The sequence below is a fragment of the Canis aureus genome, chromosome 6 (genome assembly GCF_053574225.1).
Source record: "Canis aureus isolate CA01 chromosome 6, VMU_Caureus_v.1.0, whole genome shotgun sequence".
In the NCBI taxonomy this organism is placed as follows: domain Eukaryota; kingdom Metazoa; phylum Chordata; class Mammalia; order Carnivora; family Canidae; genus Canis; species Canis aureus.
Genome location: NC_135616.1, coordinates 39,811,012 through 39,825,091, shown reverse-complemented (window position 1 = coordinate 39,825,091; position 14,080 = coordinate 39,811,012). Strand labels below are relative to the sequence as shown.

At 57.6% G+C, this 14,080-nt stretch overlaps 1 protein-coding gene across 1 annotated transcript; it reads left to right on the top strand.

The window, feature by feature from the left end:
• The first annotated feature begins 3,715 nt into the window (after positions 1-3,715).
• NES (nestin) lies at positions 3,716-12,961 on the top strand. The gene is made up of 4 exons (XM_077901134.1): positions 3,716-4,670; positions 5,788-5,912; positions 7,676-7,749; positions 7,999-12,961. Exons 1-4 carry the CDS (start codon positions 3,891-3,893, stop codon positions 12,369-12,371), a joined length of 5,352 nt encoding a protein of 1,783 aa, XP_077757260.1. The 5' UTR covers positions 3,716-3,890; the 3' UTR covers positions 12,372-12,961.
• The last annotated feature ends 1,119 nt before the right edge of the window (positions 12,962-14,080 follow it).

Sequence of the window (14,080 nt, the reverse complement as noted above, 5' to 3'; positions counted from 1 at the left end):
CATGCCCTGAGCTGAAGGCAGATGCTCAAACACTGAGCTACCCAGGACCCCCCCCCAACTCTGAGCTTTTCTGTCCCCTGTTGTCTGTCTGAGGGGGGCAACAGGGGTGAGTGTCCCTTACCCAGCCTCCCTCAGTTGTGGACCTTCCTCCCCGGGGCCCACGGGGGCTCCTTTCACAGAGTCTTCTTGGCACACCAAGCCTCACCTGTCCCTCCCTGTGGCCCCGTCTATTCCCCACCATCCCTCTGCGGGGAATGGGACACCGGTGTGCCCCTCAGGCGGACCCCCACCCCTGAGGACTCGTCCCCTCGGGAGCCCGCTCTCACTCGCCCTTGTGGGCATCACAGGTCCCCTCTGCGCAGAAGAGGGAGAAGCTGCATCTGCCTTCCAGGGATGGCTGGCACCCCCCAGTGCAGCTGCACTGGGCTCTTCCAACTCCGCCTGCCTTCCCCACGTAGACAGGGCGCAGAGGCCTTCCTGCGGCTCGGGAACCGCTCTTCAGGGGGTGTGCGGTGCTCAGAGGCTGCCGCTTTTAGCTTTGGAGCTTAGCGGGGACATGAGTAGATTGAGAAAGTCTTCATCAAACATTATTCCAAGTTCTCTTGTCACCCTGTCTTCTTCCTCTGGGATCAATTCCCACCTCTCAAGGTCCCTCTTAAAATACAGCATCCAAAACTATACTCCATGCACGGAGGGCCACAAAGCTGTCGCCCCTTGGTCTGGACACCCTGCACCCGCTCAAGGCAGGTGGAGTCATTTTGCCACGTTGGTTACATGAGGACCTTGAGCTCCGCAGAAACCCCCAGGCTGTCTTCAGTGGACACACTCTCTCTTCACTGTTCCTTTCTTAGGCTGCTGACTTTGAAACCAAAAGCAGAATTTTACATTTATTCCTATCAAATGTCATTTGGTTCATTTTTTGGTACTCAGTCAAAACATAATTCTCCGGCAGCCTGGGTGGCTCAGCAATTTAACACCACCTTCAGCCCAGGGTGTGATCCTGGAGACCCGGGATCGAGTCCCACATCGGACTCCCTGCATGGAGCCTGCTTCTCCCTCTGCCTGTGTCTCTGCCTCTCTGTGTGTGTGTGTGTGTGTGTGTCTCTCTCATGAATAAATAAGTAAAATCTTAAAAAAAAGAAAACCTAATTCTCAATTCTTGCATAGTCTGTAGATCGGACAAATGCGGCTTCTAGGCTTTCAACCCAGTCTTTGACAAACATTTGCGATAGTAAAGTCGGAGGGCAGAACTCTGTGAGGTGGCCCACAGGGCCTTACTCTGCCTCTGGGTGTGGCCACTGAGCTGTGTATCTACCCACCACAGCATCACATGGCCCACGTGTCCTGGGCCCAGGGACAGAAAAGTGCCGCCAAAGTCCTCACAAAAATCCTAGGAATCCATGGGGTGCCTGGGTGGCTCAGTGGTTGAGCGGCTGCCTTCTGCTCAGGTAGTGATCCCGGGATCCTGGGATGGAGCTCCGCATCGGGTTCCCCACTGGGAGCCTGCTTCTCCCTCTACCTGTGTCTCTGCCTCTCTCTCTGTGCCAGGCTGTGGTTGCTGGAACCTACTTCCCCTGCCTTAGGAAAATCAATACCACATTTTTTCTCCAGCATCCCAGAGCATCTCTGCTCCCCATGAGCCCCCAAGTTCACCAACAGTGTCCATAGGAGAGTTTGCTCCAGTGCAATGGCTTTCATGGTGATGGTCTTCAAAGACTTCCCCACACGTGGTCTTGTTTGATCTTCAAAGAAAATGTATGGGAACGGAGAAGTATTAACCTCCTTTACGGACAGGTACACTGAGGCTACTTAGAGAAGTTACACAATTTGCCCAAGGTGGTTAGCTAGAGAATGCAAAAGTCAGACACGGTGCTCTCTCCTGGACACAGCTCTTGGAAGCCCCCAGCCCAAGCCAGACAGCAGTTTTGTGAGGTAACGTGAGGATGAAGAAGCCTCAGCCTCAGGTGTGCACTGATCCTCGGTCACCCCCTCCATTCTACACCCACCAGCCCCTCCCGGCCTTCATTCCATGTGCTGGTAGTAAATTCCAAAGCCTAGCTGGCCTGGGGATGGGTGGTGGCATCGGTGGGATGGCCTTCTGGTCCCTGACCCCGTTCTATCCCCCACCCCATTCTCTGTGCTTCCCTAGCTCTCTGTAGACACCCTGGGAGCTGAGTATTGTAATAATCTCACTACTTTTACCTCCACCAGCCGACCCTGAGCATTCATCACTGTTGTCCTCACAAACCAAACTGTGCGCTCCTCTGGGGCTGGGGCAGAGTGCTGACACTTAGCAGGTACACAGTGAACACTTACTAGCCTAAACTGGATTTATGTGGGCAGAAATTCCTTCCCCAGAGACAGCCTCCGATTCTTTTTGGCCCTGCCTCTCCTTTACATACTCCACATCTTACCCTTCCCTCATTAACCAGCTCAGGGATCGCCCCCTCCAGGAGGCCTTCCCCACTGCTCCCAACTCTGGTGAGCTCTCCACTTGCAGAGCTGCAGAATCCTCACAGGGATTTTGTTTTGTTTTGTTTTTAAAGATTTTATTTATTTATTTTTTTTTTTTTAAAGATTTTATTTATTCATGAGAGACACAGAGAGAGGCAGAAACACAGGCAGAGGGAGAAGCAGGCTCCATGCAGGGAGCCAGATGCGGGACTCGATCCCAGGACTCCAGGATCAGGTCCTGGGCCAAAGGCAGGCACTAAATCGCTGAGCCATCCAGTGATCCCCAAGATTTTATTTATTTATTCACAAGAGACGCACAGAGAGAGGCAGAGACACAGGCAGAGGCAGAAGACACAGGCTCCCTGCTGGGAACCTGATGCAGGACTCGATCCCAGGACCCTGGGATTACGACCTGAGCCAAAGGCAGATGCTCAACCACTGAGCTACCCAAGTGCCCCTCCTCAGAGGGATGTTTTGAGGATTCCGTCAGAGAGTGCCAGTAAAATGTCAGAATATGCTGTGGCGCCTGCCAAGGCTCAGGACATTTGGGCTGTTTCTGCGGGCTTTCTCTTCCTGGCCCTGTCTATCCACCACCAGGGGGCACGCTCTGCCCAAAAAACCCCCCGACACAGAGGGCAAGATGGGACCCCTCTCGCTGAGAACTGGGGGAGGCCTTGACTTACCAGAACCGTGTGTTTGTGAGCCTTGGGTCATATGGAAGAGCAGTGGGAAGGATGGAGGTGCATAATGGGGAGCACATCCTCTCCCCCGGATCTCCCCGTTTCCTGGTGTGTGTGTGTACGCGCTGCGCCTCCGAACAGAACATATTTGTTCTTGTTTTCCAGGCTGGGTCCCTCTGTCCTCTCTCTGCAACGCGGCTTTCTCTCGGCATTTCAGGAGGGCGAGCACTCCTATCTGCCAAACAACCAAGGTCCGGTGGCCCAGCGAGTCTTATCATTGCTCCCATTTTACGGGTGAAGAAACCGATTCCATGAGTGGTACCTCTCCTGGGTATGCTGAGTAACTGGGACTCGCCCTGCTGCCCCCCACCCCCACCCTCCGCCTGCCAGGCCTGAGTACCCGGCCCCCTCCCTCTGAAAACCACCCCGTAGGATTGGATTCCCCAGGAGGCCCCCCACTCCAGGATCCAGCACAGCCGGGCACCGAGGCCAGCTGCCAGCCGCCGGCTTCCCGAACTCCAGGGGTTAAGGCCTGGGTCCCGCCCCTTTTCCCGCCAGGCTGGCGGGAGTATGAATAGCCTCGTTTCCCACTCCCGACGTTCAGTCGCTCGGCTGCTCCTCGCCCCGCCCCGTCATTGTCCCTGCGGGTCTCCTTTTCCCTCCCGTCCGTCCTCAGGGCTGGGAGAGTTGCTTGCTGGCTTCTCCCGCTGCTGCCCCGTGTCTCTCCGCCTTCGGTGGGTCAGACTCTGGAGCAGGATGGAGGGCTGCCTGGGGGAGGAATCTTTTCAGATGTGGGAGCTCAACCGGCGCCTGGAGGCCTACCTGGCGCGGGTGAAGGCCCTGGAGGAGCAGAATGAGCTGCTCGGCGCGGAGCTCGGGGGCCTCCGGGCACAGACCGGGGATGCCTCCTGGCGGGCCCGTGCAGACGAAGAGCTGGCGGCCCTGCGGGCCCTCGTCGAGCAGCGCTGGCGGGAGAAGCACGCGGCCGAGGTGGCGCGCGACAACCTGGCGGACGAGGTGGAGGGCGTGGCCAGCCAGTGCCAACAGCAGCGGCTGGCGCGGGAGCGGGCGGCGGCCGAGGCGGCCCGCAGCCGGCGTGCGGCCGAGGCCGAGAAGTGCGCCCAGGCCCGGCTGGGCTCCCGGGTGGCCGAGCTGGAGCGCGAGCTGAAGGCGGTGTACGCGGCGCACGAGGAGGAGCGCGCCGGCCTCTGCGCCCGGCCCCTCGTCCCCAGCCGCCCCGCCGCGCCCCGCGGACCCCCCGCGCCCGCCCCGGAGCTGGAGGAGCTGGCGCGGCGGCTGGGGGACGCGTGGCGCGGGGCCGTGCGGGACTACCAGGAGCGCGTGGCGCGCATGGAGACGTCGCTGGGCCAAGCCCGCGAGCGCCTGAGCCGTGCGGTGCAGGGCGCCCGCGAGGGTCGCCTGGAACTTCAGCAGCTGCAGGCGGAGCGCGGCGGCCTCCAGGAGCGCAGGGCCGCGCTGGAGCAGAGGCTGGAGGGCCGCTGGCAGGAGCGGCTCCGGGCCACCGAGAAGTTCCAGGTGACCGGGGAGGGCCGGGGAGGCGCGGTCCCCGCCGGGCTCAGGGACCTGCGGGAGGCCGTGGGGAGCGGAGGTGGAGGTGCTGCCGGTGCAGGGGCCCCTTCTTAGAAAATCCGTCCTGGTGCAGAGGCCCTTGACTTTGCCGACTTTGTCTAGAGTCGGTGGGAATGGCGGGGGTTCAGAGCGTGTCAAGCACTCCCCGCCCCGGCGGACAGGCGCAAGAAAACGGCAGCAGCCTCCTCCTCGCTGTCTGGACAGGCCCCGGGCTTCCTGGGCTCTGCTATGGCTCAGAGGATGCGCTCAGAGGGTGCACAGGGCACCACTCCCACCCCTACGCCAGCCTGCCAGCCCGCAGCGCTGAGTCTGCCCGACTGGCCACTGGCCACTGCCCAGATCCTAAAGGCCTCTTCCCCAGGACAGGTGGGGTTCGAGCCCTGGGTGTGTGGCCACCAGCCTTACGACCATGTCATGGCTTCTCGGCTCCTGCAGCACATTCCAAAGGCCCGGTACAGTTGCTCGCTCTCACAGGGTGCAGATGGGACCAGCAGCTGAGGAAATAGCCTCCAGCCCGGGCCAGACAGAGGTCTGGCCATGGCCACTTCCCACCCTTCCTCTCTGAGGAGAAAGATTCCAGAACATGTGGGAAGCGGAGGGGGTAGGGGCCTGGTGTGAGAACCTGGAGACAGGGATTGGGACTCAGTGTTTGGCTTCCAGTCCTGCGGGCTCCAGGCCTCTTGATTAATCGTTTTTCCTTCTGCTTCCACTTTTTTTTTTCCTCTCCTCTCTCACCCCCCACTTCCTGTGGGAGCTGAAATCCAGGCAGCACTGGCTTCCATTCACTCTGCATCCTCTGAGCGGCAGCCAGACCTTGGGAGAGGCCCGAGAGGGGTCACCATCCTCATCTCCTCATCTTGGAGGCTCCAGGGGGGTTGCTCTGGAGAGGCATAGGGCAGTAGAGGCAGGAATTTGCTCTATGGAGAAGCCAGAAGCCAGAGAACAGAGGCAGCAGCAGCAGGGGGGTGGAAGGGGTAGGGGGGTGGGAGGGGGAGAGGTGGGCACAGGTTAATTAGCAAGAGGAGCCCTGCCCCTCACTGGCCCTCTCTGGCTTGTTCTGCAGCTGGCAGTGGACGCCCTGGAGCAGGAGAAACAGGGCCTGCAGAGCCAGATTGCCCAGGTCCTGGAAGGTCGGCAGCAGCTAGCACACCTCAAGATGTCCCTGAGCCTGGAGGTGGCCACATACAGGTATGGGTTGATGGTGACCAGCCCCAGCACACAGATACACACCTGCTCAGAGGCGGAGGCTCCACTGCAGGGACCCAGAGCCATGGGCCGTGGCAGCTGTGCTACCAGTAGGTTCCGTGACTCTACTGATTCTTCCCAACCCAGGATGTGTCCCCCTACCCTCAAGCCCACCTGCTCTTGTGGGTTTGGGACCAAAAAAGTATCCTGTGCCTAGGAAGTCCCCCAAGGAGAGATGATGTTGCTCAGTGTATGGCCTCAGGAGAGACAGCTGGACACACGTGGGGCATCTCCATCCAGACCTTCCCGGAAGGGGCTGAAAAGCCTGTGTGTATATGTGCGTGTGTATGTGTGTGTGCACGCTGAGGTAATGATGTCCTCTGGCAGCCCCAGAAAGAAGGAATTGCAGGTTGGGTGGAGGATGGCACTGACTTGCCACCTGACCTGGGCCTCAGTCTCCTTGTCTGGAGATGGGAGATGGGCTGGGTAACATCCAAGGCCCCTTCCGTCCTGAACATCATGGGCTTGACTCCCCTCAAGCCCTAGTGCCCCGGTTCTGCCCAGACCATCTGCTGATCACATTTCCTGTTGGCTCCAGAAAGGCTGAGACCAAGGAAGTGCTGCCTCTCTGGCTCTGTGGCCTTGGGCCAAAGTCCAGTCTCTTCTGGAAACCTGATCTGTTGGGTGGAGGACCCAGTGATGGAACCCAAGGAAGGGGCTTTGCCATAGGGTGGGGGCCAGCGCTGGACACACCATGAGGACAGTACCCTCAAGAATTTCCAGGCCAACCAAGACAGGGACGCTGGGGCAGGGGAGGCAGGGCCGTGAAAGGGAAGGTCAGTGAGGATCTTGAGATGAGGAAGAGGACACTGTACCTCCATGGAGCACAGAGCTCAGAGAGCAGGTACCCGGTAGGCAAGGACAGGTGAGACCATGGCAGACACTAAGCAGACTCCGAGTCCTTGAGAGGAGCAGGGAGTAAATGTTCAGCATGATCTGTTGAATTGGTTCGTTCCCCCTCCTCCTCGTCCCTTCTTCATTCCTCGTGGGGCACGGAGGCAGGGCTGTGGACACAAAGACTTCCATTGCCCTGAAAGGCTTGTGATCCAGAGTACTTAGAGATCTCAGGATGAGGGCCTTGACCCCCAATCAAAACACGCAGGGCAAGGGTCCGGGCAGGCTTAACCACTGGTTTTTGAGGCATGAAAAGGATTTGGAGAGAGAGAACGGAATTCATTTGCTTTTGTCTGTGACCAGCTTTGGGGGCCCTGGGGGAGAAAGAGGGAGCCTATCCCATGGGAACCGCCTGAGAATTCCCACTTCCCCTGGGAAGCCCCCCTACTCAGACCCTCCAGACAGCCCTGTGGACAAAGGCAGCAATTAGCATGAGAATCAGCCCCACAGAGAGGATGAGATCACTGGCCTGGGGGCGGGGGGGATGGGGGGAAAGAGGGGGAGGTGTGTGAGTGTGTGTGCGCGTGCTGTGTAGACTGTGTGGGAATCTGCTCCTGTGTCTGTGAGTCTAGCGGTGTGTTCCAAATAAATGTGCGATGCTGTGTGACCTAGTGTGTGATATCTGTGGCGTGTGTCCATGTGATTTCCCGAGCACAGCCAAGTATTGGCCCGCATGTGGCTTTTGTGTGGCGGCAGAAATGAAGAGAAGTCTGGCAGGATCAGGGACACAAGCTCAGTGGAGTCCTTCATGGCTGACTTGCCAGAGGCCTGTGAGCAGAGGGATGACCCAGCTTTTCCTCCCTCATCCCCAGGACCCTCCTAGAGGCTGAGAACTCCCGGCTGCAGACCCCTGGCAGTGGTTCCAACCCTTCTCTCGGCTTCCAGGGTAAGAGGAGGGGCCAGATTCCCCTTCAGACTCTTTCCTTTGCTCTTTATACCCCCGAATGATTTCTCTCCCGGGAGACAGAGTCTAGATCTTGACTCCTGGGGCTGCAGTAGCCGTGGCCTCTCAGCCCAGCCAGTGGAAGGTGGGGGCAGGGCTCATGGGCACTCTTGCCACACATGGTAGCTGCCTGGAAGCTCCCCGCCACTGCCAGTCCCTCCTGACACTGTTTCTTCCCCTCTGCCTTTCCAGACCCTAAACTGGAGCTGCATTTCCCTGGGACCCCAGAGGGCCAGCACCTGGGACCTTTGCTCTCTGCCCTGAGCCCTACTTCCCTCTCCTTGCCCTTGCCTGATACCCTTGAGACACCCATGCCAGGCTTTCTGAAGAGCCAAAAATTCCTTCAGGCCCGTACCCCAACCTTGGCCAGCACCCCCATCCCGCCCACACTTCAGGCTCCCTGCAGTGTTAGAGATGCAAAGATCAGAGCTCAGGATGCCCCCCCCTCCCTGCTCCAGCCACAGATTGGGAGGCAGCAGGTTCCAGAGGCTATACAGGCTAAAGCCAAGGTGGCCATCCCTACCAGCATCCTGCCAGGACCAGAGGAGCCTGGGGGCGAGCAACGAGAGACCAGTACAGGCCAGTCCTCTGAGGATGCTACCTCTTTGGCCTCATCCCTCAGCCCTTATCACTCTAGTTTAGAGGCCAAAGGTAGAGAACTCAGTGGGTCTGGAATGGCCAGCAGATTCCAAGAGGAAGGCAAAGGGCAAATCCAGAAACTGGCAGAGGAAGAAACAGCCATAGAGGTCAAAATGGTGAACAGTTTGCAGCAGGAAACACAGCAAGAAGAGGGTCTGAACATGCAGGAAATCCAGGACTCCCAGGGTCCTTTGGAAAGAGAGACTCTGAAGTCTGTGGAAGAGAAAATTCAAGAGCCATCAATGTCTCTGGAAAAACAGAGCCATGAGACATTGAGATCTCTAGAGAGGGAGTATCTAGAATCTCTGAGGTCTTTAGAAGAAGACAAGTTAGATAGGCCAAACAGTCTAGAAAAGGAGAATCAAGAGCTATTGATGTCTTTAGAAGAGGAGGATGCAGAGGTAGTGAGACCTCTAGAAAAAAAGACTCTAGGACTAGTTAAGTCTGTAGGAAAGGAGGACCCACAGATGTTGCAATCTCTAGAAAAGGAGAATAGAGAAATAATGAGGTCTCTTGAAGACGGTCTGGAGACATTTTTATATCCAGAAAAGGAAAACCAAGCGTTAGTAAGGTCTCTGGAAGAGAACTTTGAGTCAGTGAGAGATCTAGAAAAGGAGAATCAAGAGCCACTGTGGTCTCTGGAAGATGAGAATCAAGAGAACTTGAGACTACAAGAAAAAGAGAACCAGGAGTTGCTAAACTCTCTAGAAGATGAGAAGCAGGAGACCTTGAGGCCTCTAGAAAAAGATAACCAGGAACCACTGAGGTCTCTAGAAGATGAGAACCAGGAGACATTGAGATCTCTAGAAAAAGAGAACCAGAAATCCTTGCGGCCTCTAGAAGAAGAGGACCAGGAGACAATGAGACCTTTAGAAGAAGAGAACCAGGAGCAAGTGAAGTCTTTAGAAGATGAGAATCAAGAGAACTTGAGACTACTAGAAAAAGAGAACCAGAAATCCTGGAGGTCTCCAGAAGAAGATAACCAAGAGACATTGAAGCTTCTAGAAGAAGAAAGCCAGGAGCCAGTGGGGTCTTTAGAAGAAGAAGACCAGGAGACATTGAGGCCTCTAGAAAAAGAGAACCAGGAGCCAATGAAGTCTCTAGAAGATGAGAATCAAGAGAACTTGAGACCACTAGAAAAAGAAAACCAAAAGTCCTGGAGATCTCTAGAAGACGACAACCAGGAGACACTGAAGCCTCTGGAAAAAGAAACCCAGGAGCCAGTGGGGTATCTAGAAGGAGAAGACCAGGGGACATTGAGGCCTCTAGAAAAAGAGAACCAGGAGCCAGTGAAGTCTCTAGAAGATGAGAACCAGGAGACATTGAGATCTCTAGAAAAAGAGAACCAGGAGCCAGTGAGGTCTCTAGTAGAAGATTTGGCAACACTGAGACCTCTAGAAAAGGTGAAACCAGAGCCACAAATGTCTCTTGGAAAAGACCAGGAGATATTTAGACCTTTGGAAAATGAGGATCAACAGTTATTAAGGTTCCTAAAAGAAGAGAGTGTAGAGGCAATGAGATCTTTAGAAACAGAAAATTTAGAACAACTGCAGTCTGCAAGAAAAGACTTGGAAATATTGAAACCTCTAAAAACTCAAGAGTCACTGTGGTCTCTAGAAGAAACGAATCAGGAGACAATGAAGCCTTTAGAAAAGGAAAGTCAGGAACCACTGGAATCTGTGGAAGAGCACCAAGAGACACTGAGACCTCTAGAAAAGGAAAATCCAGAATCACTGAACTCTCTGGGTGAGGGGAACCTAGAGCATCTGAGACCTCCAGAAGAGCTTGGTAAGGAAAGTCAAAGGTACCTGGCTGAGGAAGAGACCCCGGAGCATATGGAGAATCCAGAGTCACCAAGGTCTTTGAAAGAGGAAGGACAGGAGTTGCCACTGTCTGCCACCCAGCAGGGGTGGGAAGATATGGTGGGGGGCCAAGAAGTGGATCAGAAAATGCTCCCTGGCAGGGCTGCAGTGGGTCAGGAGGCTGAGGGAAAGCTGGACCTGAGAGAGTGGGATGGCTCCGGGAAGGAGTCTGTAGGGCATGGAGAACTGCAGCTGGCAGCCACAGGGGAGGTCTGGAACCCTGGCAAGGGGCACCCAGGTTGCCCTGAGCCCAAAGAGCAGAGGATCCCGGTTAAGGGAGTCGGTGGGGAGGGAGGCACTGAGGGTTTCCAGGACCTTGAGTTTCAGCCAGAGCAAGTGGGGGCCCCAGGGCTCCAGGCTCCCCAGGGAATGTCAGAGGCAAGACAGCTGGTATCAGAAGGTGGAGATGAGTCCCCAGAGGGTGGCCAAACCTCCCTAGAGGTCACTTTGGGGTTGGAGACAGCTGTAGAGGACTCTGCTCCAGGAAGCCGACAGGTACCAGAGCAGGAGGTGGTAGGGCTGGAGGACCCAGGCCACCTGGCCAGAGAGGAGGTGATGGTCCCACCCATAGGTGAGGAAGGTTTGGAGGCAGAGAGGATGCAGGGCTTGGAAGGACCCTTTCTGGGCTCAAAAGAGGCAGTTGCTCTGGATCCAGAGCCTTCAACCCTGCTCAGGAAGAGCACAGACCCCCTGGCACCTCCCCAGTGCTGGGAGGAGGTGGAGCCCGAGGCCCCTTGGGGAGCAGAGGTAGGGCTTCCCGTTGAGACCCAGGGCCCCTCTCACAGTGGAAACAGTGGGGGTACCCCTCAGTCCAGGCCCCTGGGGTCAGAAGAAGCAGGAGAAGATGCAGACCTAATGCTGGGACCCCTCAGCCCAAGGCCCACTGAACCCCGGGTGCCCACCCCAATCCCTGGAGATGCTCCTGGGCTCCAGCTCCTGGCTGAGGGGAGCCAGGAGGCTGGCTGGGGGCTGGAGGGCAGAGCAGAGGCTCTGGGAAGGGTGGAGGGCGAGCAGGAGGAGTTGGGTTCTGAGGGGAGCCCTGAGGATCTCCAGGAGGAAGGAAAGAACAGAGAAGACAGTGAGGCCGATGAGCTTGGGGAGACTCTTCCCGACTCCACTCCCCTGGGCCTCTATCTCAGGTCCCCAGCCTCCCCCAGGTGGGACCAGGTTGGAGAACAGAGGCCCTCCCCTCAAGGCCAGGCCGGAAAGGAAGGCTGGGATCCTTCTGCCCTGGCCTCCCAGCTTGGGGAAGAGGAGGAGGAGGAGGGGGAAGAATGTGGTCAGGACTCTGACTTGTCGGGCGAATTTGAGGACCTAGAAACTGAGGGTTCTGTCCTTCCTGAGGTCCCTGGGGAGGCTGCAGAACGTCCAGGCCAAGTGCCTCAGCTGCTCCTGGAGCCAGCAGCCTGGGACAGGGATAGGGAGTCTGATGGGTTTGCAGATGAGGAAGAGAGTGGGGAAGAGGGAGAAGAAGAAGAGGGAAGAGAGTCAGAGGCTGGCCACTGGGGCCCGGGGCTCGCTGTTGGCACCCTTCCAGGGCCAGGTGGCCCTCAGAGAGGGAGCTTCCTGGGGTCTGAGAGCGTGGATGTCAGTGTTCCCTGGGATGATGGCTCAAGGGGCATGGCAGCTGCTTCGTGCGTGAGTGTCCTGGAGACTGAGTCCCGGGACAGCACGGAGCCCTCAGGCTCAGATGAGGAGGCTGACCCTGTTCCCTTAGAGAGGGGGGACCAGGTCACTGGCCCTCTGGGAACCCTCACTGGGGTGGAAGAGCCAGGCCTGGGAGGAGGGGACGGGCTTGGTGTCAATAGCCAGGGCCCCAGCCTGAAGGAAGAGTTAGAACATATGAATGGGGAGGTGGTGAATGGGCTGCAGCAGTCTGAGGGAGGAGGGCAGGGGGAGCTGGGGGGCCCCGAGGGGAGCCAAGGGAGCCCCTTGGAGGAGGATGAGAGGGGTGCCCTGAAGACCCCTTGGGCGGGGCCTGCTCTTCACCTGGGCCCCGGCCAATTCCTGAAGTTCAGTCAGAGGGAAGGAGATGTAGACTCCTGGTCCTCAGGGGAGGACTAGAGAAAGTGCCTCCTCCCTCACTGACAACTTGGTGTGTGTGTCTCTGTGTGTGTGTGTGCGCACACACACACACGCACGTGCACCCATACTTGTAGGAGGTCCCTAAGCCCCCTCCCTGCTCAGAGGCAGCACCCTTAAATTATAATCTCTTGACCTGTGGTTTCTGTCCAGGAGGTCTGGCTGGCCAAGGTGAGGCAGGGTGTGGTGTAGGGATGTGTTCCAAGAATGGAAGCTCTGGGAATACAGCCCAGCCCCTTAGACCCTGTGAAGGGGGACGTCTGGCCTGCATTGTCCTGTAAGGCTGAAGCCTATTGAACCACTGTAGGACTAGGCCCCTTCCCTCGAGCACCCCTTCTCCCATCTTATCATTGGGGAGGAGCTCCTCCCAGGAGAGGGGGCTGGGTGGTGCTCACCACAGGGCTCACCAGCCCTGTCCTTCCTTGCTGCATCCTCTTGGGATGCCTGGCCATCTGGTGAGGGTGTGCTCCCATGTCCTGACCACTGCCCCACCCCCACCCCCACAACGTATTCGTGCTGTGTTGTATCTGGCTCCTCCCTGCCTGAATAAAGTCATTCTCTCGCCTCCAAAATCTGGACTCTTCCTTCCCCAGTGTGGGGGGGGCCTCAGGGCTGGATGGAGTAGAGGAAACAGGGTGACTGGGGAGGAAGCTAGTGCGGAGGAGCTGTCCTCTGAGGACAGAAGGACCTGGAAGGCCTCACAGGGCCCTGGGAGGGCAGGGTGGCAGTCCAGGTGACCCCAGTGCCAGCAGAAGCCAGGCCCATCATCATCTCTGCCCACAGTGCTGATGACAGGGATTAGGCCTGGGGCCACCCCACCTTATGCATCCTACCCCCCTCCCCTGACCCCTCAGTGCCGCCATATAATGAGCCCCTTGCCTCCAAACCCAAACAGTCTAGCCTGTGATGTCTGCTCCGAGTGGCTGGGTCAGAGCTGGATGAGGGAGGCTGTGTGGCCTCTCATCATGTCTAACCTCTCTGAGCCTCAGACTCAGCCGCAATGTGAGGTGTGCTGGACAGGGTGATGAGGTGGGGGCAGGGAAGGTGTCTTGGGGGCAGGAAGAGCAGGAGAAGGCCACGGGAGGCTGGGTGGGGAATGCAGCCTAGATCTTCAGTAGGACTTCCTCAGAAGATGGGAGGAGAGGGGGGATAAACTCAAGCTGTCAGGTGTGAAGGAACCAGCGGCTGTGCTGCCAATGGGTTTTGGCCTGGGGTCCCCACAGCTGCAGCTTCTCCCCATCCCCACCCCTCTTCCCAGGAGTTATCCCGGTCCCTGTGTGGGGCAGGGAGAGACCAGGGGCTCCTGGATTAGATGGGGCCCGAGGCCTTGAAATCAGGATACCCAGCAAGAAACCACTCCCGCTCAGGGCCGCGGGCAGAAAGAACTGGCAACCCCTCTAAAGGTCCCGGTGCCGGCAGGCTGCCACATTTGGAGGGCAGCCCAAGTCCGGAGCAGGCTCTTCCTCTCCCCAGGCCCAAGGCTGAGGGCAGAGGGACAATGAGAGGATGAAGTCCCAACCCCTCTGGCCCCACTCAGGTCCTCTGGCCAAAGAGGGGTGGCTGGACAGGAGGTGCCCTGACGGAATCTCTCTGTCCCCTTCTCTGCTCGGGAGTCTCTGGATGCCCAGACCCTCATGTCACACACGGCCCTGCCCTTGAGTGTAGGATCTTGGCTGTCCCCACCCTTCTGG